Here is a 22,537-nt window from a genome sequence, read left to right as displayed (position 1 = left end):
CGGTGGCATATGGAGGTTCCCAGGCTAGGGGTCTAATTGGAGCTGTAGCCACCGGCCTACGCCAGAGCCACAGCAATGAGGGATCCCAGCCTCAGTCTGCGACCTACACCACAGCCCACGGCAATGCCGGATCGTTAACCCACTGAGCAAGGCCAGGGATCGAACCCGAAACCTCATGGTTCCTAGTCGGATTCGTTAACCACTGAGCCACGACGGGAATTCCAACTTTTGTTTTTCTAAAAGAAAAAAAACAAAGAAAAACCTTCAAAGAAAGGCAAAGGTAGCCATGCCACTTCTAACAGGACAAAATTACAACTGAAAGAGTGCCAAAAAATGTCATGTACTATCAGTTTTGTCAACTTAATATTAATCTTGGCTAAGATCAGAATATGCTATTATTAAATTTATTCAAAAACTGAGAACTAAAGGAAAATGTGATGTATAACTATATTTGTATGTACAAGCTTTGTTCCTCCTGCTAAAAATTTATCTCACTACATAATTAATCAGCTGGAAACCACTGAAACAAGGCAAAATAAATGGGAAGGAAAGAAACACCAAAATATTTGAGTTCAAAATTTAACTTGTAAACCACTGAAGCCTATTCCATCCTCCTCCCCCGACGCACCCTTTAGAGCTAAGTCTCCTGTCCTAAAAGCATCAAGGGACCTGCCACTGACTATCAGTGCCTGCTACCACATGAGGGTCAAGTAAGCACGGAACAGTGAGGGAGAGCTGAAGACAGGAGAAGCTGCCTAACTTCCTCATTCTATTTCCCAATTAAGTTATATGTTCTAAAAGTTTCAGAGCCCCAAGCCATGTACATAAAAAAAAAAAAAAAAAAAAAAAAAAAAAGGAGAGGCTGGGAAATGAAGTGCAACTTAAATATTCACGGTGAAGAAAACAGGGCAAAATAGCACAAGTAACTCAAATTACTAATGATGGAGCCCCATTTTGGTGAAGGTCTTTTAACAGGATACCCTTCTCCAGGTAAATGTCACCGATTTAACCATTTCAACAGTGAGTTGGAAAATAGGCTGTCACCTGCATCTGACAGTAAGGATCTTGGACAGAGCTGAATTTTATGAAACTCAAACTGTTACATCCTTCTAGGCTCCAAAAACTAACATTCTTCCTCTACCTTTGACAAAGACATTTAGAGAGGAACCGTTAAGGTGAAGTTCAGGCAGCAAAGGAATGAGTGGCACAAAGCTTAAGCAATTTGCTCCTAAACACACAAAATAACTACTAGTGGGTCTCTCTTGGGAAACACACTAGGCCTATATTGTGACAGTGATGAGGCAAACAGAGAACTATTTTTGTAGTTTCAACATACAAAACAAAATGAATGCAGTAAAATCTACACTACAGAAATAACACATAAAATGTTATACAATACACGAAAATAATAAACATAACCAAATTTTCTTTTCCATCACTGATTCTAAGACATAACAGAAATCCAAAATCACTTTTACTGCCAATGTCCTCAATATTTAGTGGCATTCACATTTTATGAAAAAATAGCGAGAGTTTTACTTATGGGCAAAACCAACTAAAATGTGCACATATTTTGAAATGCTTATTTTATCCATTTCATGGCAATCTTCTTTTCTCTCCAATAAACTTTTATGAAGTTATCAATCATTAGGTTAAAATGTCTTACTTCTCCTCTAAGGACAGGAATAAGCACCAAGATAGCAGAACAGTAGCCACAGAAAAGAAAAGAAAAATAAACAGAAGAGTGGAGGAAAGAGATAACCAGCATCAACAGTAGTCATGGCTGAGGCTTCAATGAAACATTTAAGACACACTTACCTTTCAAGTACAGGGGGTATTACTAACTCAGGTCTCATGAGTGCAAGATTCTGCAGAGCCTGGGCTGCTTCTAAACTACCAGTTTTGCTAAACATAGCCAAGAGGACAGGCTGAATAATGCATTGTACAAAGTCTGTAACATCTTGATCAGAAAGCTTATGGCTATCAGGCACTGGAGTTAACCAAGAAGGCTTCTTGTATCTTTCACGATGTAATCTTCTAACAACACTGCTTGGCAACCGCTGAAGTAGTTTCATTAACTTGTTCTGGGGACACAGAAGCAGAAGGTCCTAGGTAGGTTCTGCTACAGATATTCATAGTTCCTCTTTATCCTCCCAAGGAAAGATTTTTAAATAGCAGACTATAATCTTATTACAAAGACCTGAACAGCCTAATTAGATAGAATAAAATACTCTTACCAAGTAACCATTCACAATAATAAACATCTATTCCTAATTTCAGTTTTAATTTCTAGCTCTAGCACCACATGAATCCTCCATAACATGACAAGCCATTTTAACCATCCAACATAAAAAAAAAAATCAAACACAAAAAAACTGAAAAGACGATTCCATGGTTTTATGGCATTTTGTCACCAGTTACCACACTAGTATTCTTTATTTCTGTATTTTCTATGAAAACAGTAACCAATGTGAACTTAAATCACTGACCTACAGCCAAAGCTTATATAAAAGACAGAAAATGTGCATAGGTTACATAATAGAGAATAGTTACATGTGACTATTATCTTTTAAAAATTCCAAACCTTAAGAGTAAAATATGAACTTACCAGCCAGCGGCCATTATTGGAAGGATGGTAAAAAGATGTGATGCTGTTAAATAAACCGGCCAAGTGTTTTTGCACTAGCTTACTTGGTCCACCCTGATCAGATCAAAGAGCAAAAATATCAGTACCCACAATATTCTGTAAAACTGAAGTTAATAGGCCCAGACCTACATATGAATCTCTAATGTGACTCATAGTCATCCTGTGGGCAAAAGTCAATTCTACCTCTAAACAAAAGTCAAAAACACTTCCCAGATGAACTGCATACAAATCAAGACAGTCTACTAAAAATAAGGGCAACTTACTAAAACAAATCAGAAAAACAGAAAAAGACATCTTTCAGTTTAGAGTAACAGTATCATTTACTCTTTGTGGTCAAATAAGTAAATCTTATTAATCTAGTGAATCTTAGTAATCTTTTATCACTAAGATTATGACCTTAATATAACCAAGGGTGGTAACATCAGGCATAAAAAGCATTCCTTAAATGAAGAATCTCTTACTGCAAGAAATAAAGAGGTGAGATGTACATAAATGCATTCAAATATTTTATTATTACTTCTAAATGGTTCAAGTGATTAAATCTGTTATATTTGACCATATTTTGACTCAAAAGAAAAAAAATTTTTTTCTTAATTTATTTCCAAAACAAACATAAAACAACCAACCAAACAACAATATAATTGGAGAAGGAAAAATGAGAAAAAAGATAGCATTTATCTAATCAAGCCGAACAATTCTGGGAATAAAGGATTACAACTTGGCCTTGAAACTTCTCTCAAGATGATCTTTCAAGGAACAGCACAGATTCATAATGCATGCAAATGTCAAATCACTATGTAATATACCTGAAACTAATATAGTATTATAGGTTAACTATATTTCAATTAAAAAAGAATCAGGGAGTTCCCATCATGGCTCAGGGGAAACGAATCTGAGTAGGATTCATGAGGACACAGGTTTGATCCCTGGCCTTAGTTAGTGGGTTAAGGATACGGCCTTGCCAAGAGCTGTGGTGTAGGTTGCAGAGGTGGCTCAGATCTCATGTTGCTTTTGCTGTGGTGTAGGCCAGTGGCTTCAGCTAAGATTTGACCCCTAGCCTGGGGACCTCTATATGCTGTGGGTGTGGCCCTACAAAGACAAAAAAAAAAGAATCAGGAGTTCCTGTTCTGGCTCAGCAGTAACGAGTCCAACTAGGATCCCTGAGGACACAGGTTAGATCCCTGGCCTCACTCAGTGGGTTAAGGATCTGGCCTTGCCGTGAGCTGTGGTGTAGGTTGCAGACGTGGCCCAGATCTGGCATTGCTAAGGCTGTGGAGTGGGCTAGCAGCTGCAGCTCTGATTCAGCCCCTAGTCTGAGAACTTCCATATGCCATGGGTGCAGCCCTAAAAAAACCAAGAAAAAAAAAATCAGCACAGAGCTAAAGTATGACATCGAGTTACATTAGGAACATGTCTTTCTGCTGAAATGAAATCCACATTCATGTTTCCCAATTGAGAAGAGGGAAAACCACTAAGAGACCATAATTCCAAAGCAAAATACTAACAAAATTTTCAAAACTCTAACTTAATAATTAGCATCATTGATTTCTATTGTATTAAACAGTCATATTTAATACAAAATTAAGCTGCTTACAACTGTGTGAGAAACAGTAACCTTAACTAAAATAAGGCTGATACCAATCACTATATTTCAATCTGCGGCTCCCCAAAAAACAAGTTACAATTTACTGCTTATGTAAGAGAGTAAATATCCAAATGTTTTTGCTCTTCCTGAATATCAGAGAAAATGGGATTTTGCCTGTTTAATACTATGAAATAACAAAAACAAGTTTGAAATTTTTTTCTTTTAATCTTACAATGAAATTTAAGAGCTAAACTTTTCACAACCATTCTGTCTTTTCGATATAAAAAGCCAACCAAGCAATAATGAAACCTGAGAGAAAATAGCAAATGCATAACAATATCAAATGCAGAGTGGTTCAAAAAGGAAATAACTGTAAAAGCAACATGCATAACAATCCATGAAATTATAGCATTAAGTTGTTCCAATATTCTGATTTGAAAGATGACACTGAAATCTAAGCATATAGGTTTTTACTTTCCTTCAATTTTTACTTTCTTGTCAGTAAAATAATCCTTCATATTTCTCCCTTCACTATGATTACTTTTATCAACAGGCTTTGTGTTCAGCATATGTTTTATGTGAACACTGACAATAGATGCATTAATATTGAGCATATGCAGAACCCTGAGTTCGAATCTCACCTTTATCATTATCAATTTGACTTGGGAAAGTCCTTTTACCTATGACTCTTGTCCTTGGTCTGTAAAACTATTACAGCCACTCTGAATCTCTTAAAACTCTAACCCCTGCCCCAGAGTATAACTGACCTACAGCACAGTTAGTTCCAGGTACATAACATAGTGATTCAATATTTCTACACATTACAAAATTATCACAATGATCAAAACTCTGAACTTTTTGACCCTTACTTTTAAGGTCCACTGTTTCAGATTTATAAATGGTACATTATGACTACATTTTGAGTCTGATAAACATAAGCTTACTACATCAGAAAATATCCAAGAATCAAGTGACCAACTAAGGCACTAATCTAGACTTAATGCAATTATGCAGAATTTTTATATAGCTAACACAAAATTTAGATGAATTATATAAAATAAACACAATCTATTACAAACCATCATGGCGGTGATCCATATTACAGCATGTCCTATATCATAAGCATTTGTTAAAAATCTTGGTACTAACACTTGACTACTTCCCACTGGGAGGTTCAAGCTTCTTAGAATTCTTGTAAATATCTTTTAAAAGAAAAAAAAATTAAGAATAAATATTTACACATATCAAATAACCCTTTCATTAAATAACTTACCTGTGTTTTTAATTATTGTTATTGTATGTATTCTCATTTATCAGTTTTTAGGCAAAATAACGTATATATTAATCAGCTTTATTCCCTAGAAATGTCACATAAATATCTTTTTTTTAATGACACTCTGAGGTTACAGGCATGTGGCTATGAAGCAACCATATCCATGTACCCAAAAACAGGCAAATGAGACATACTTAAACATAAAAAGGAAAAATGTGTATAAGTGTAGTTAAACATGAACTATTTTGACTATTTTCTGCCTCTCTAAATGCACATAAAACTATTTTTTCTACGCTCTCATTCCATGCCAAGGATGCACAAAACACAAATAACTTCTAGTGTTAACCTGTCATTTAAAAAATGTGTTTTAATACAATTAGATTTATATTTTACATCTGTTGCTAAATATGACAGCTAGGGAGGCTAAGGGGGGGTGGGGGCAGGGATTTACTGCTCTTTCTTAGTTTCTACTGGCCAGCATTATAGGAAGATAGCAAAAGCAAACACAATTAAACAATCTGTCTTCTGCTGCTCCCAGCCCTGCCCTACTATTAGTGTGTGCATCAGAACTATGTGGATATCCTGCAACAGCCCTCTATGATTCTACTGCAGCTGAAAAAACACCAAAGAAGCAATCCACCCAGAGACACTTTCTAGTTTTATTTACTCTAGGAAAGTATACAGTGTTATTTATTAAAAACTGGGGAATAAAATTAAGTATACCACAATAAAATTTTTAAAATTTTTTTACAAAGTGGGAAATACTCTAGAAGAGTAATTGAATACAATATACAAAATTTGTTGGAAGGGATAACATATGACACCCTGAATAATATTCTTAGTACTTTTTAAATTACTCTGAAATTTATAGTTTATGTCCTGCATAGGTAAGACAAAATTTATGACAGCTTCATATGACTGAATTACTTATAGAAAATAAATGACTCATCTTTGCAAATTACACATGCTTTTACTAAGGGTGAAAAAATATTTAATGTGGTGCTAGAAATTAGCATTAAAAAAACTTCTTAAAGACATCAAGATGAAGTCAGTGCTACTGAATATGTTAAAACGTTCTTAATTACCTTTGGTACATACGGATCCCAATCTATGTACCCTATATTATCTGTAGCCAGCCGAGCAAAGAGATTTACTAGTTGCTGAAAGTAAACAAACAAGACAGTTAAGCAAAATACTTTGTTGTTTTTAAGCATCATAGTCATACCCCTTATTCATTTGTTCTTTAAAGAACAATCATTACTGGCACAACTGAACTCAACATGTGATTTATTACTCAGTTTTTTAACATCTCCAACTTTAAGTTCTGATTCTCATCACCATTTAAAGTCGAAGTTGAAATGCTTATTTAAAAAACAGAAATGACAGGAGCTCCCGTCGTGGCTCAGTGGTTATCAAATCCTACTAGGAACCATGAGGTTTCGGGTTTGATCCCTGGCCTCGCTCAGTGGGTTAAGGATTCAGCGTTGCTGTGAGCTGTGGTGTAGGTTGCAGACTCGGCTCAGATCCCACATTGCTGTGGCTCTGGTGTAGGCCGGGGGATACAGTTCCGATTCGACCCCTAGCGTGGGAACCTCCACATGCTGCAGGAGCGGCCCAAAAAATGGCAGAAAGACACACACACACACACAAAATCAGAAATGACAAAGCATTATCCATAGTGGAAACAGAAAAAGAAGTTTTAATCAAACACATATAAAAATATCCAACAAGTATCCATCCAGCACCATGGGAGTGAGGGTACAAAAGAAAATGACAAGGGAATTCTCATCATGGCTCAGCAGAAACCAATCTGACTAGCATCCACGAGGATGCAGGTTTGATATCTGGCCTCGTTCAGTGGGTTAAGGATCTGGAGTTGCCGTGAGCTGTGGTGTAGGTCACAGATGTAGCTCAGATCTGGCATTGCTATGGCTGTGGTGTAGGCCAGCAATACAGCTCCGATTCAATCCCTAGCCTGGGAATCACCATATACTGCATGTGCGGTCCTAAAAGGACAAAAAAGAAAGAAAGAAAACAACAGTCTTACTCTTCACGCATTTCACAGCACATGCATATACTTCTAGATGCTAATAAAATCAAAATAAAGAAATGTCTATTTCTCTTTGAATACAGCAAGTAAAATTTTGAAAAACTGACTACAGCACTGCTAACAGCCAACTCTAAAGAACTGAAGTTACTTATCAAATGATATTTATTTCCAAACTAAAAAGTATATAAGAAAAAATGGGATACTCACCCCCTCCCACTGTGGGAGATTTTGCACTGAAACCCAAAGGCCAATTAATTCATCAAACCAAAGTCTGAGAAGAAAAATTATTGTTATTAATAGCAACTTATTTATAGAAAGAGGTTCAAAGCCAGTTATCCTTTGTATTTTTTAATTAAAAAAAATTTTTTTTTCTTTTTAGGGCTGCACCCAAGGCATATGGAAGTTCCCAGGTTAGAGGTCCAATCAGAGCTACAGCTGCTGGCATTATGCCACAGCCACAGCAATGCAGGATCCAAGCCACGTCTGCAACCGACACCACAGCTCATGGCAATGCCAATCCTTAACCCAACAGAGCAAGGCCAGGGATTGAACCCACAACCTAATGGTTACTAGTCGGATTCGTTTCCACTGTGCCACCATGGGAACTCCTCCTTTGTGTTTTTTCAATCTATTATTCTTACTGGTAACTATAAAACCTAGAAAAAATAATTACAAAAGTTACAAACTTACTGGAATAAAAGACTGTTTGTCTGAATATTCCTCTTCCAATTTATTTATGCTAAAAAGAACAATCTCATCAAATTTCTAGTTCATCGTTAATTATCCACCCCATCTAACTATTTACAAGTTTCTCCTTCCTCTTCCTGCCTTTTTTCTTCATTGCTTTCCTGTTACTACCTGTTCCTGTACTCTCCCTTATTCTCTTTTAATAGGCCAATTAGTAATTATGCCATTAACTTGCATTACAGTAAATATTCCATAAAAGAAATGGGCCACAAAATGTTAGAAGAATTAATTTAACTATAGTGGGAGAAACTATCTCTAGTTAAAATGTATGGCTAAATATAAAATTTCTGGGTTTTGGTGTTCCTGTTGTGGCTCAGCAGATTACAAACCCGACTTGTATCCATGAGGATGTGGGTTCAATCCCTGGCCTCGCCCAGTGGATAAGGATCTGGCATTGCCATAAGTTGAGGCAAAGGCTGGCAGCTGCAGCTTCAATTTGATCCTTAGCCTAGGAAACTCCGTATGTCACAGGTGCAGCCCTAAAAAGCAAAAAAAAAAAAAAAATTCTGATCTGACATTTACTACAGAAAACATGCCAGGAAGCTGCGGGGGGCCTAAGCATGAACCCACAATATAGTGAGAGTTGCTATTATCCTTCCAGTCTTTTTTCATACCTTTTACTTTTTTCATAAAAGTACAAATTTAAATATTCTTCATTCTAGAGTTTATTATATACCTGCAGATACCCAAGAAAAAAATACTTCTTAAAAACAGTGCAAAGACTAGAACAAGTAAAAAATAAATAATTAAGAAGACCCAAGCAAAACTATACATGAAGAGGGTTAAAGCTAAGGTTTAGAGGAGTTCCCTTGTGGCACACAGAGTTAAGAATCCAGCATTTCATTGCAGCAGCTCAGGTCATTGCTGTGGTGCACTTGTGATCCCTGGCCCAAGAACTTCCACATACTATAGGTGTGGCGGAAAAACAAAAAAGACAAAAAAAGGGACTTCCCGTTGTGGCTCAGAAGATTAAGAGCCTGACATAATATCTACAAGGATGTGGGTTTGATCCCTGTCCTTGTTCAGTAGGTAAGAATCTTCATTCATTGACCACCTCCCCAGATACCACGCCTGAGAGGTTCGGGTGGGGGATGGGTGCTGAGACTTAGGCTCCGGAGATCAGTCCCAGGGAGGAGACTAGGGTTGGCTGTGTCAGAACAGCCTAAGGGCTATGGAGCTGTGTGCCTCTGGCGGGGAAGAAGTGTGCTACAGGCTAGGGAGTGGAACACCATGCAGAGGGAACCGGGGAGAAGGTCTGGGCCCACAGGAGAAGCAAGACGCCATTGTTGGGGAGGGTGAGAGGAAGAGGGGCAGCCGGCCAAAGGAATCTCCCTGAGCACGTGTGCTGGGGCTCTCAGAGGGCAGGACACCTCTGGCACAGGCTATGGGTGACTGGGAACTTCTTGTGTGGGCTAAGGGCAGAGCCAGGTCTAAGTGCGACATGGTGCCTCTTACGAGATCTACAGGCAGCAGGGACGGACCGTGGTGGGCAGTCGTCTCTGAGGCCAGAGGTAGGCATGGCTTGCCACCACAGGGGGCCTGAGAGTGGCCTCCACCTGTGGCCCCAGTCATCTCAGAGGTCGGCCAAAAAAAAAAAAAAAAAAAAAAAAAAAGAGAGAGCACTGCAACCAAACCCTACCTGTTCTTGCTCTCACCCTCCTGGGAACACACCCACCCTGCAGCTGCCAGTGCCAAATGCTCTGGGCAGTGTCCAGACACTTGATCACTGTCCTTTCCCAAGACCCTACAACTAGGAGCAGCTGGTTGCTTCTTGCATGGTCTGCAGGTGGTAGGGGCAAACCACCACAGTTATCTCTAACTCCAGAGGTGGGCATGGCCCACCACCACTAGGGGTCAGTGAACAGGCACCACTTGCGGACCCAATCTCCTCAAGGGTACCACAGAGGAGGGCATTGTGATTGAACACCACCTGTTGCTGCTCTCGCACCCCTGAAAGCACACCAGCACTACCAAACACTCTGGGCAGTGCCCACGTGCTTGATCTCTGTCACTTCCCAGGATTCTGCGACTAGGAGCAGCTTGTGCAGCACCTCCTGTGTGGGCTAAGTTAGATGGGGTGCTTTTTGTGTGGTCTGCAGGTGGCGGGGGGCAAACCATCCCAGTTATCTCTGGCTCCAGAGGTGGGAGTGGCCCACTACCACTAGGGGCCCGTGAATAGGCACCACTTGTGGTTCCAAGCACCTCAGAAGAGGGCACTGCAATCAAACACTACCTGTTGCTGCTCTCACTTTCCTGGAACTCACACACCCTGCTGCTGCCACAGCCAAATGCTCTGGGCCCCTTGTAAATCTGCCTAAGCTCATTACCACTTCTCAGGGCCCTGCAACTACAGTAGCCTGCCCCACCTTCCTGCAGGTCCTTACTGCTGTTAAGAGCCCAGCAACCAGGCATTGACTACTAGTCCTACCAATTGCCTCCTTCTCCCTGGAAACACACTCAGCACCCTGGGGATAACAGCCTGCTCACTCTGAAGAAAGAGACAGCAAATATAAAAACTCCCACTCCAAAAATAAATAGTAACCCCCCCACAAAATACAAAGGGGCACTCTTACGTAGAAGTAGCCCTCCAAGACTATAGTTTGGCTTCCCTAAACTCACAGAAAAGAAAAGCATAAGTAAGATGAAGAAGCTCAGGAACCATTCCCAACTAAAAGAATAGAATTCACATGAAGCAGCAAACAATGAAACACACCTCTGAAGTCTGACAGACACGGAGTTAAAAAGGGAGGTACTGAAAATACTGAAGGAGTTAAGGCTGAATATCAAGGAATTAAGAGCGGATATGAACAGTAATGCAGATTCCTTTAGAAAGGAACTAGAAAAGATAAGAAGGAACAAGTAAAAATTAGAAAATTCATTCGCAGAGACACAAACTGAGCTAAAGGCACTAAAGAACAGAATGAATAATGCAGAGGAATGAATTAGTGACTTGGAAGATAAGAATAATGGAATTCACCCAATCAGGAAAGTAGACAGAAAACCAAATGAAAAAACATGAAAACAATATAAGAGATGTATGGGATAATGTAAAGTGGACCAATCTACACTACACATAACAGGAATTCCAAAAGAAGAAAAGGGGATTGAAAACATATTTGAAGAAATTATGGCTGAAAACTATCCAAATCTAAAGGAAACTGGTATCAAGATACAGGAAGCACAGAGGACCCCAAATAAGTTGAACCCAAATAGGCCCACACCAAGACATATTTTAATAAAAATGGCAAAAGTTAAAGACAGGATTCTAAAGGCAGCAAGAGAAAAACAGAGCATTAATTGTAATGGAACCCCTGTAAGGCTATCAGCTGTTTTCTCTACAGAAACACTACAGGCCAGAAGGGAGTGGAAAGATAAAGTTCTGAAGAGAAAAAATTTGCAACCCAGAATATGCTATCCAGCAAGAATATCATTTAAAATAGAAGGGGAAATAAAGGATTTCTCCAACAAACAAAAGCTAAAAGAGTACAGCAACACTAAACCAATTCTAAAAGAAATACTGAAAGGGCTTCTCTTAAAAAAAAAAAAAGTAAGAATTAAGATGGAGGAAACCACAATTGGAAAGCAATAACTTAAATAAGCCAGCATACAGATCTAAACACAAAGATGTTTAAAAAAAAAAAAAAAAAGAAAGACTTAAAAATCATAGAATGTGGGGAAGGAAAGTAAGAAAATATAGATTCTGGAACTCCTGTTGTGGCGCAGCAGAAACGAACCCGACTAGGAACTATGAGGTTGTGAGTCTGATCCCTGATCTCGCTCAGTTAAGAAGGATCCAGTGTTGCCATGAGCTGTGGTGCAGGTCACAGATGCCGCTCAGATCTGGCATTGCTGTGGCTCTGGCATAGGCTGGTGACAACAATTCCGATTAGATCCCTAGCCTGGGAACCTCCATATGCCACGGATGCCACCCTAAAAAGACAAAAAAAAAAAAAAAAAAAAGAGAGAGAGAGAGAGAGAGAGAAAGAAAATATAGATTCTTTTTTTCGGTATTTTAATAATGTGTTTAAGCCTATATGACTATCAGGCTAAAGCAAGCAGATACAGGAAGGGGTTAACATACCTAAAAAACAGGGCAACCACAAATCAAAACCAAACATTACATTTGCAAAAACTAAAAAGAAAACTACTCGAGCATAAAATAAATGGAATCATCCAACAAAAAAAGAAAAGAGAAACATAGAATCAACTGGAAAACAAGGTTTAAAATGGGGATAAATACATACCTATCAATAATCACCTTAAATGTCAATGGACCAAATGCTCCAATCAAAAGATACAGAGTGGCAGATGGGATAAAAAAGCAAAAATCTACAATCTGCTGTTTACAAGAGACTCACCTCAGGGCAAAGGACACATATAGATTGAAAGTGAGGGGATGGGAAAAGCTATCTCATGCCAATGGACAAGACAGGAAAGCAGGAGTTGCAATATTCATATCAGACAAAATAGACTTTAAAATGAAGGCTATAAAGAAGAACACTATTTAATGGTAAAAGGATCCATTCAAGAAAAGGAGATTACAACTGTCAATATATATGCCTGTAAAACAGGAGCACCCAGATACCTACAACAAATACTAACAGACATAAAAGGAGAACTTAATGGGAATACAATCACAGTAGGCAACTTTAACACCCCACTCACAGCAATGGACAGATCCTCTAGACACAAAATCAATAAGCTGACAGAGATCCTAAACGACACAACAGAGAAGTTACACTTAATCAACATTTTCAGGATATTACATCCAAAAAAATCAGAATATACATTCTCCTCAGGTCCACACGGAACATTCTCAAGGATCAATCACATACTGGGGCACAAAGCTAACCTCAACAAACCCCCTTTAAGAGTCTAGAAATTATTTCAAGTATCTTCTCAGACCACAATGGCATGAAACTAGAAATCAACCACAGGAAAAGAAATGAGAAAAAACTGACTACATGAGACTAAACAACATGCTCCTAAAAAACCAATGAGTCAATAAGGAATCAAGAAGGAAATTAAAGAATACCTCGAGACAAATGATAATAAAGGTACAACCACTCAGAATCTATGGGATGCTACAAAAGCCATGCTCAGAGGGAAGTTCATAGCAATACACGCCTTCCTCAAAAAAGAACTCTCAAATTGACAACTTAACACACCACCTAACTGAATTAGAAAAAGAAGAACAAACAAAACCTAAAGTCAGCAGAAGGAAGGAAATCATAAAGATCAGAGAGGAAATCAATAAAACAGAGATACAAAAAACAATAGAAAAAAATCAATCAAACCAAGAGCTGGTTCTTTGAAAAGGTAAACAAAATCGACAAACCTCTGGCCAGACTCACCAAGAAGAGAAGAGAAAAAAACCAAATAAGCAAAATCAGAACAATAAACAGAAATGAAAAAGGAGAAGTCACAACAGATACTTCAGAAATACAAAAATCCATAAGAGAATACTATGAACAATAGTATACTAACAAATGTTACAGCCTTGAAGAAACGGACCACTTTCTATAGACTTATAGCCTACCAAAAATGAATCAAGAAGAAATAAATCAACTGAACAGACCAATCACTAGAAATGAAATTGAGTATGTCATAAAAACACTCCCTACAAATAAAAGTCCAGAAACAGATGGCTTCACAGGCAAATTCTACCAAACATACAAAGAGGAACTTATACCCATCCTCCTTAAACTTTTTCAAAAGTTTGAAGAGGGAGCACTCCCAAAGACATTCTATGACACCATCATCACCCTAAATACCAAAACCAGATGAAGAACCACGATATAAGAAAACTATAGGCCAATATCTTTGATGAATATAGATGCAAAAATTCTCAACAAAATTTTAGCCAACCAAATACAACAACATATAAAAATGATCATACACCACGACCAAGTGAGATTCATCCTGGGTACACAACGATGGTTCAACATATGCAAATCAATCAGCATCATACACCACATTAACAAAAGAAAAGTCAAAAACCACATGATCATCTCAATAGATGCAGAAAAAGCATTTGACAAAGTCCAACATCCATTCATGATAAAAACTCTTAACAAAGTGAGTATAGAGGGAACATACCTTACCATACTTAAAAGCCATTTATGACAAACCCATAGCAAATATAATACTCAATGGAGAAATGCTGAAAGCCTTCCTGCTAAAATCTGGAACAAGACAGGGATGCCCACTCTCACCACTGTTATTCAACATAGTATTGGAATTCCTAGCCACAGCAATCAGACAAAGAAAAGAAATAAAAGGTATCCAAATTGGAAGGGAAGAGGTAAAATTGTCACTGCATGCCAGTGACATGATACTGCATACAGAAAAGCCTAAGGATTCAACCCAGAAACTACCTGAACTGATCAACAAATTCAGCAAAGTAGCAAGATACAAGATTAACATTCAAAAGTCTGCTGCATTTCTGTATACTAACAATGAAATATTAGAAAAGGAATACAAAAATACAGTACCTTTTAAAATTGCACTCCAAAAAATCAAATACATGGGAATAAACCTGACCAAGGAGGTAAAAGGCTTATATGCTGATAACTATAAAACATTAATCAACAAAATTAAAGCAGTTTCAAAGAAATGGAAAGATATTGTAAAAGATATTGTAAAAATGGCCATACTACCCAAAGCAATCTACAGACTCAACGCAATTCCTATCAAATTACCCCTGACATTTTTCACAGAACTAGAACAAACAATCCAAACATTTATATGGAACCACAAAAGACCCAGAATTGCCAAAGCAATCCTGAGGAACAAAAACCAAGCAGGAGGTATAACTCTCTCAAACTTCAGGCAATATTACAAAGCCACAGTCATCAAGACAGTTTGGTACCGATACCAAAACAGATAGAGAGACCAATGGAAGAGAACAGAGAACCCAGAAATAAACCCTGACACCTATGGTCAATTAATCTTTGACAAAGGAGGCAAGAACATAAAATGGAAAAAAGACAGTCTTTTCAGCAAGTGGAACTGAAAAAACTGGACAGCTGAATGTAAACCAATGAAAACTAGAACACACCCTCACACCATGCACAAAAATAAACTCAAAATGGCTGAAAGACTTAAATGTAAGACAAGACACCATCAAACTCCTGGAAGAGAACATAGGCAGAACATTCTCTGACATCAACCTTACAAATGTTTCTCAGGTGAGTCTTCCAAAGCAACAGAAAAAAAGCAAAAATAAACCAATAGGACCTAATCAAACTGACAAGCTTTTCCACAGCAAAGGAAACCATAAAAAAACCAAATGACAACTTATAGAACGGGAGAAAATAGTTTCAAATGATGCAACCAACAAGGGCTTAATCTCTAAAATACACAAACAACTTATACAACTCAACAGCAAAAAAGCCAACAACCCAATGGAAAAATGGGTAAAAGACCTGAATAGACATTTCTCCAAGGAAGACATATAGATGGCCAACAAGCACATGAAAAAATGCTCAACATCACTGAGTAGTAGAGAAATGTAAGTCAAAACTATTGTGAGGTACCACCTCACACCAGTCAGAATGGCCATCATTAATCAGTCCACAAATAACCAATGATGGGGAGAAAAGAGCACCCTCCTGCACTGTTGGTGGCAATGTAAACTGGCACAACCAATATGGAAAACAGTACGGAGGTACCTCAGAAAACTATACATAGAATGACCATATGACCCAGCAATCCCAATCTTGGGCATATATCCAGACAAAACATTCCTTGAAAAAGACACATGCACTCGCATGTTCATTGCAGCACTATTCACAATAGCCAAGATGCGGAAACAACCCAAATGTCCATCGACAGATGAATGGATTAAGAAGATGTGGTATATATATTCACAATGGAATACTTCTCAACCATACGAAAGAACAAAATAATACCATTTGCACCAACATGGATGGAACTAGAGACTATCATACCAAGTGAAGTAAGTAAGAAAGAGAAAGCCAAATACCATATGATATCACTTATAACTGGAATCTCATATACGGCACAAATGAACCTTTCCACAGAAAAGAAACTCATGGACATGGAGGAGAGACTTGTGGTTGCCGAGGGGGAGGGGGAGAGAGTGGAATGGATTGGGAATGTGGGGTTAATAGATGCAAACTATTGCCTTTGCAATGAATAAGCAATGATATCCTGCTGTATAACACTGGGAACCATGTCTAATCACTTATGATGGAGCATGATAATCTGAGAAAAAAGAACGTATACATGTATGTGTAACTGGGTCACCTTGCTGTACAATAGAAAATCGAAAGAATATAGTAAAACAGCTATAATGGAAAAAAAAAGAAGTATCATTATAAATGGGGAAAAAAAAAAAAAAAGGAAAAGAAAAAGAATACAGCATTGCCACAAGATGCAGCTCAGATCCGGTGTTGCTGTGGCTATGGCTCCAATTCAGCCCCTGGCCTGGGAACTTACATATACCACAGATGTGACCCTAAAAAGAAAGAGAGAAAAAAAGAAAAAGTAGGGTTAAGAAAAACACTTTTCCTTTCCCTAAACTTCACGCAATTTTTATATCACTGCCTATTTATTGATATTTTCTGCTTCTTTTTGCACTTATTATTCTTTCTCAATTTCTTTAACTCTGAATCTTACTTAGCTTGTCATATAAGTGTTACTCTTTATTCGTAATCTTATGTTTAACTGTTTTAGCCTTCACATAGTGCAAGTATAATAAACACGGTGGTTGAGTTAGTAAATTTTTCCTTATTATTGCTTTACTAGTTGCCTATATAAATATATTTATTCCCTACTGTATTCTAGAATTTGTCGAGATATGTATATACTTACCTAAAACCTTTATGATGAAGTTCTGGAGGAAGGGAGGTAGGAAGAAATATTTCAAAATAAGTGATGGCCTTTTGCATTGTTACATCAAAAGGGCACATTAAAGGCCGCCATTCTTCTAGCATCTCAGCTGTGGCATCTGCTGGAAAATACCTAATAAAAAAGAAGGTTTTCATGTATCTGATTATTGGTTAAAAGCTACATCATTATACGGGAGAAAAAAAAGACAAAAAAAGAGGGAGAAGGGGAATGTATCCACAATATACACCCACACACTACCAATGTCAAGTTAGCCTACAAGAAACCCATTTTTACAACTTTAAAATAAACAGTGTGTCATACCTAAGGTAAATCTTCCTCTTGACTCTGGACTTGGAAAATTGCTATAAAGTTGATAAACCTCAGAAAAAATGCAAGGTCATTAAAATCACCTAAAAACTTAAACATGGTTGTTTAATGTGCTGTGTGTGATAGCAACAGGGAAAAAAAAAAAATCTTGTCAAAGAGAATCTAGTTTATGTAAGAAACGGATAATTAAAAAAATAAATTTAGGAGTTCCCGTCGTGGCGCAGTGGTTAACGAATCCGACTAGGAACCATGAGGTTGCAGGTTCGGTCCCTGCCCTTGCTCAGTGGGTTAACGATCCGGCGTTGCCGTGAGCTGTGGTGTGGGTTGCAGACGCAGCTCGGATCCCGCGTTGCTGTGGCTCTGGCGTAGGCCAGTGGCGACAGCTCCAATTCAGCCCCTAGCCTGGGAACCTCCATATGCCGTGGGAGCGGCCCAAAGAAATAACAAAAAGACAAAATAAATAAATAAATAAATAAATAAATTTAAAAAACTAAATAAAAAGACATGGATAATCAGTGAAGTGAGAAAGAGAACATCAGCCCAGAAATGTCTAGGCATCTTAGGAGCAAATCATTTACCCTCACCAAACCACAGTCCTTATGTGCACAAGAGAGGACTGGGCTGGGTGATCTGGTCCTATAGGCTTTAATATTCTAAAATTCCATGACAAGGGCAAGAGCATTCCCAGAATGGAGGAGATTCACCAAAGTAAAATGTGCAATGTGCAGACACACACAAAATGAAGGTAAATGGGTAAGGAGGACCCATTATCCTTTTGGGTATGGAATGGATACCCAAATGGGTAGGCAATTGGGATTTAAAATAATGAAAAGCATGTGAAAATTTCTGATTTGGGTATATACCTAAAAGTTAGGAAACCCTTTCAGATACACTTGGAGGTCTGACATATACATCATATTATTAATCTTACTATATACATCTGTGTTACCAGAATCACACTTCATTCCATTACATGAAAAATAAAATTACATTCCTAGTAGTACTTCTGTTGAGTTCATCAAGCATTTATGAACCAGGTCATTGTACAACAGGTTAAAATTAAAAAAAAAAAAAAAGCAGAATATATCTACCTTCAATGATCTCATACATCAATTCCCTCCCCTTCGTAATTTTTCAGTCAACTGTTAGCCTAGTAATCCAAAATAAATGCTTGGGCATTCTATGAATTATGTAAAAACCTAAAACCCAGTAAGTACCTCACTGATGATCAAGTTTCACAAAAAAAAGCACTGCTCATTGGTGTCTTATTGAATGACTCAGGTTAGATCTTAAGCCTCTTAAAAAGGAAACATTTTATATCCTGAAAATACATTTGCCCATTATTAGCAATAAATATTAGATCTACAAAGTAACATTAAATCATATTACAAGCATATGATAAAGAAACAAATTTCATTTCAAAAGAATTCATTGCCTCCATAGCAGGATAAGTAAGTCTTGGAACAGCCTGATAAATAAGAATGAAAAAATACTTCAAGTCCACAGAAACGGATTAAACTAAACTAAATTCTATCCATATTCATCTTTAAACATCAGAATGTGGGATATTTAGGGTTACATATTCTATTGAAAAAGAACATACTATGAAAAAATGTATGGGCTTATTTTATTCATTTTGTTACAATACCTACAATGCTCATTTTGGAAAAGAACATTGTAGCAAAAATATTCTAGGAAAACCTTTCAAAATGAATCTGATTACACATACACTGTGGCATTCCTACTTTATAATAGGTGACTGTCACCCACACCACTTAAAAATTCCTAAATGTGTGAATGAAATTTGAAAAGTTCAAGAGCTGGAAATGATACCTTGTGCCCAGGGACTATTATCACATCATATAGTTTATACCTTTACATTCCTCTTCAAAGCATACTAAAGATGGAGAAAAGCTCACAGAAACAATAAGAGGCTTTATAAATCGAGAAATTACTTACGGTCGGCAGCTTTTCACGAGTGTTTTGAGAACATTTTCTACAGAACTGGGGGGAAAAGGTCATTTGATAAATTAGGTTGGTGTACTTTAAGAATACATCTAATTCATTTAATAAATCTCTAAGATTCGCTCATACATTTAGATATTATCTGTGCAAACACTAACTAATCCTTCTCTTTCATACAGATAAAAATAAACTCCATAATCTACTCTTTCCTCTGCCTTCCTTTTGCGCATTCTTTGCAATGAACTGAAGAAAACTGGAAAAGAAGCAAATCATCTTCTATCTTTACAAAGTGGGCAGCAATGATCACACTTATCAACACATTAAGAAGTATGTTCAGCGGCTTAAAACTTCAAATACTAATTTAAGCTTTCTATTAAAGTGCTTTTACAGCAAAACAAAAACAGCAAACAAAGTGTGATGTGCTTCTATCAGCAACTGCCAGAAACTACTGATGAGAGTTTTATAACCCTCCAAGGCACTTTACTGCCAGGCACAATGATCAAAGTCAGCAAGAGCCGCCTTTTTGACCAGCTATTTAAAATGTTAGTTGAGAAACACTCAAAGCTGTAACTTATTTTCCAACCTGTAGGTGATTCAAGTGAATTTAAGAACCAACGTATTTGTATATGAACTTATAATAAACATTTCCTCTTTAATAAAAAGGCTAGTGTATATAGGTTTAAACACACATCACCAGAATGGAATATTTAAAATATTAACTAAACAACAGTCAAAGAAGGTCAAATGCAAATCAAATCAACAAAATAAAGGGGCATTAGGTAATTTGGAACTGGAATTTTAATAAGTGTGTAACAACTTATAGTATGATATATACAAGTAAAAATAAAACAAGTCCCCAAATCTTAAGAGAAAAAATTACTGGGCAAAGGGATAACTTTCAGGCAGTGCTTCCACCTGACACTTCAAAATTCTTAAGTTTAGAAGTCTACCCAATTTCTCTGCAAGCTAAAGAACAAGTCTGCAAAGAAATTCCAAGGAATAACACAAACCAAACTCAGCATAAGAAATCAATGTATTATAAAATCAGGAGAGAATCATGACTTGAAGAGATAGGAATCCTCCTTAATTTCAAAAGTACTCAGAAAAAAATTAACTGAAGAAGAAAGAAGATGACCATATGGCCAGAGAGCCATCATGGAGCAATTTCTCTGATTATCAAAGATAGATTTAACCTTCTCTCACAAGAAAGCCAAGCAATTCAGAAACAGAGTTTAATTTAGGGAACATCTAAGTTTGCCTAGCAAAAAATGGTGGGGAGGGGCAGGGAGTAAACTTCTCTCCATTATTTTTTTAGAATTTTTTTTTTTTTTTTTTTTTTTTTAGGCCTGCACCTGCGGCATATGGAGGTTCCCAGGCCAGGGGTCAAATGGAGCTGTAGCTGCCAGCTGACGTCATAGCCACCACAATGCCAGATCCAAGTTGCATCTGCGACCTACACCACAGCTCACAGCAATGCTGGATCCTTAACCCACTGAGCAAAGCCAGGGATTAAACTCACATCCGCTAGGATACTAGTCGGGTTAGTTAACCACTGAGCCATGACAGGAACTCCTCTCCAACTACATTTAAAAATTCCTGAAGACCATACCACAACTATGAATATATTTGTATATTAATTTATTTACAACCTCTATAAACATTTTGTCAGGGCAACAAAGAGCACTGATCTTTGTATCTTCTTTTAGTTTGGACCAAAGAACCCCACTTAAAAACAAATTTTACAATTCATAGGTACTAAGATGAAGATCCATATAGTTCCAAACGAAATGAGATAAACTTAAATGCATGTTTTTAAAAAAAAATTCTAAAATCATAAACTTATGGTCCAAGGAAATAAGCAGAAGATCTATAATTCTACCAGTCCCCCAATGTTTATGTCCATGTTAACTTTACATTTATTTTTAACTCCGTGGCAACTCGTCTAACACAGAAAACCTGCTATTTTCACTGTTAAGTTTTCTGTTCTACCAACAAACTTTCATGTAATATCAAAAGCAATTCTAGAAAGAAAGTCATAAAAGGCTATAAAGCTACATGTTTTCTACAGTTCCCTTCACTCATCAGAAGAACGGGAGGTTAATTGTAAGACTTGGTACTGTCACTTCACTCATTAGAGGAATGGAGTGTGTGGGAATGTGATTCAGTTTTTCTAAATAAAGTCAATTGCAACCCCTTCTTATATATAAGGCTTGTGCCATTGGATTTATGCTCTTTATCCAGAAAAGGGTATAATCTCTCTAACCTGTGATATCTGTATAGTGACCTTTTGTGATTCTTGTAATCTCTCAAGATGAAGGGAACAATGTTTCTGTTTAAAAATAAAATAAAAGGTTAAGGCTAGATGCTACTAGGCTATATTTCACTAATTTTTAGAGGGGTGAATAATCACTATAATCTTTTCCAATTGTTGGAAATTTCTAATGCAAAAGTGATTAATAATTCAAAACACTTTTTTTTTTTAATCAAAAGAGGTCTACAGAGGGACTAATAAGCTTAGGGTAGGTTCTTCTCATACCCTATTTCCTCTTAGTAAAGGCATGTTAAGTTGAAAAAAAGCCATAGTATATCATGTAATGAATGGTTCACAGCTTGGGCTTAGAGTCAGACCAATCTGAATTTGAATACCTGTCCTATTACTTACTATCAGTACAATATTATAGCCTCTTTTATCTGTATAAGGGCAATAATACCAATCTCTCATAAGGCTGTTATAGAAATTAAATGAAATAATGTAAAGAAAGCAGTTATCTGGCCCAGAATCAAGCACAATAAATGTTAACTATAATAATTATTTCATATATAGCCAAAATAAACTATATTTTCAATCTCCTTAAGAAATAAAATTTTGTAGTCATTTTGCTTTTACATTTATTCTACTGCTTCTGAGTAGCTATTAATTTATATTTAGGAAATCATGTCAAAATAGCAAAGTCCTCCCCCAAGTGCCATCCTATTCATCAGGGCAGAAAGAAACTTCTTGTTCCAGTTCTTGAGCTCTTGTCCCCATTTCAATAAATGCCTGAATTTTACTCTCTGGGATGCAATTCCCTTCTGATGACGTTCTTT

The 22,537-nt window shown here is 37.3% G+C and overlaps 1 protein-coding gene across 2 annotated transcripts in view; it reads right to left on the bottom strand.

The window, feature by feature from the left end:
• The window catches only part of PSME4 (proteasome activator subunit 4), a 106,200-nt gene that overhangs the window by 57,618 nt on the left and 26,045 nt on the right, over positions 1 to 22,537 (bottom strand). For both annotated transcript variants that reach the window (XM_003125150.6, XM_021088226.1), the window contains exons 4-10: positions 19,445 to 19,489; positions 17,141 to 17,290; positions 7,763 to 7,826; positions 6,591 to 6,665; positions 5,312 to 5,434; positions 2,609 to 2,701; positions 1,819 to 2,084 (exon numbers count right to left, since the gene is read on the bottom strand). In XM_003125150.6, coding sequence (XP_003125198.5) covers positions 1,819 to 2,084; positions 2,609 to 2,701; positions 5,312 to 5,434; positions 6,591 to 6,665; positions 7,763 to 7,826; positions 17,141 to 17,290; positions 19,445 to 19,489 — 816 coding nt within the window. The remainder of the gene's footprint in view (positions 1 to 1,818; positions 2,085 to 2,608; positions 2,702 to 5,311; positions 5,435 to 6,590; positions 6,666 to 7,762; positions 7,827 to 17,140; positions 17,291 to 19,444; positions 19,490 to 22,537) is intronic.

The sequence above is a fragment of the Sus scrofa genome, chromosome 3, assembly GCF_000003025.6.
Source record: "Sus scrofa isolate TJ Tabasco breed Duroc chromosome 3, Sscrofa11.1, whole genome shotgun sequence".
NCBI classification, from domain to species: domain Eukaryota; kingdom Metazoa; phylum Chordata; class Mammalia; order Artiodactyla; family Suidae; genus Sus; species Sus scrofa.
Note: the sequence above shows the minus strand (reverse complement) of the source record. Positions and strands in the feature narration are given on the sequence as shown.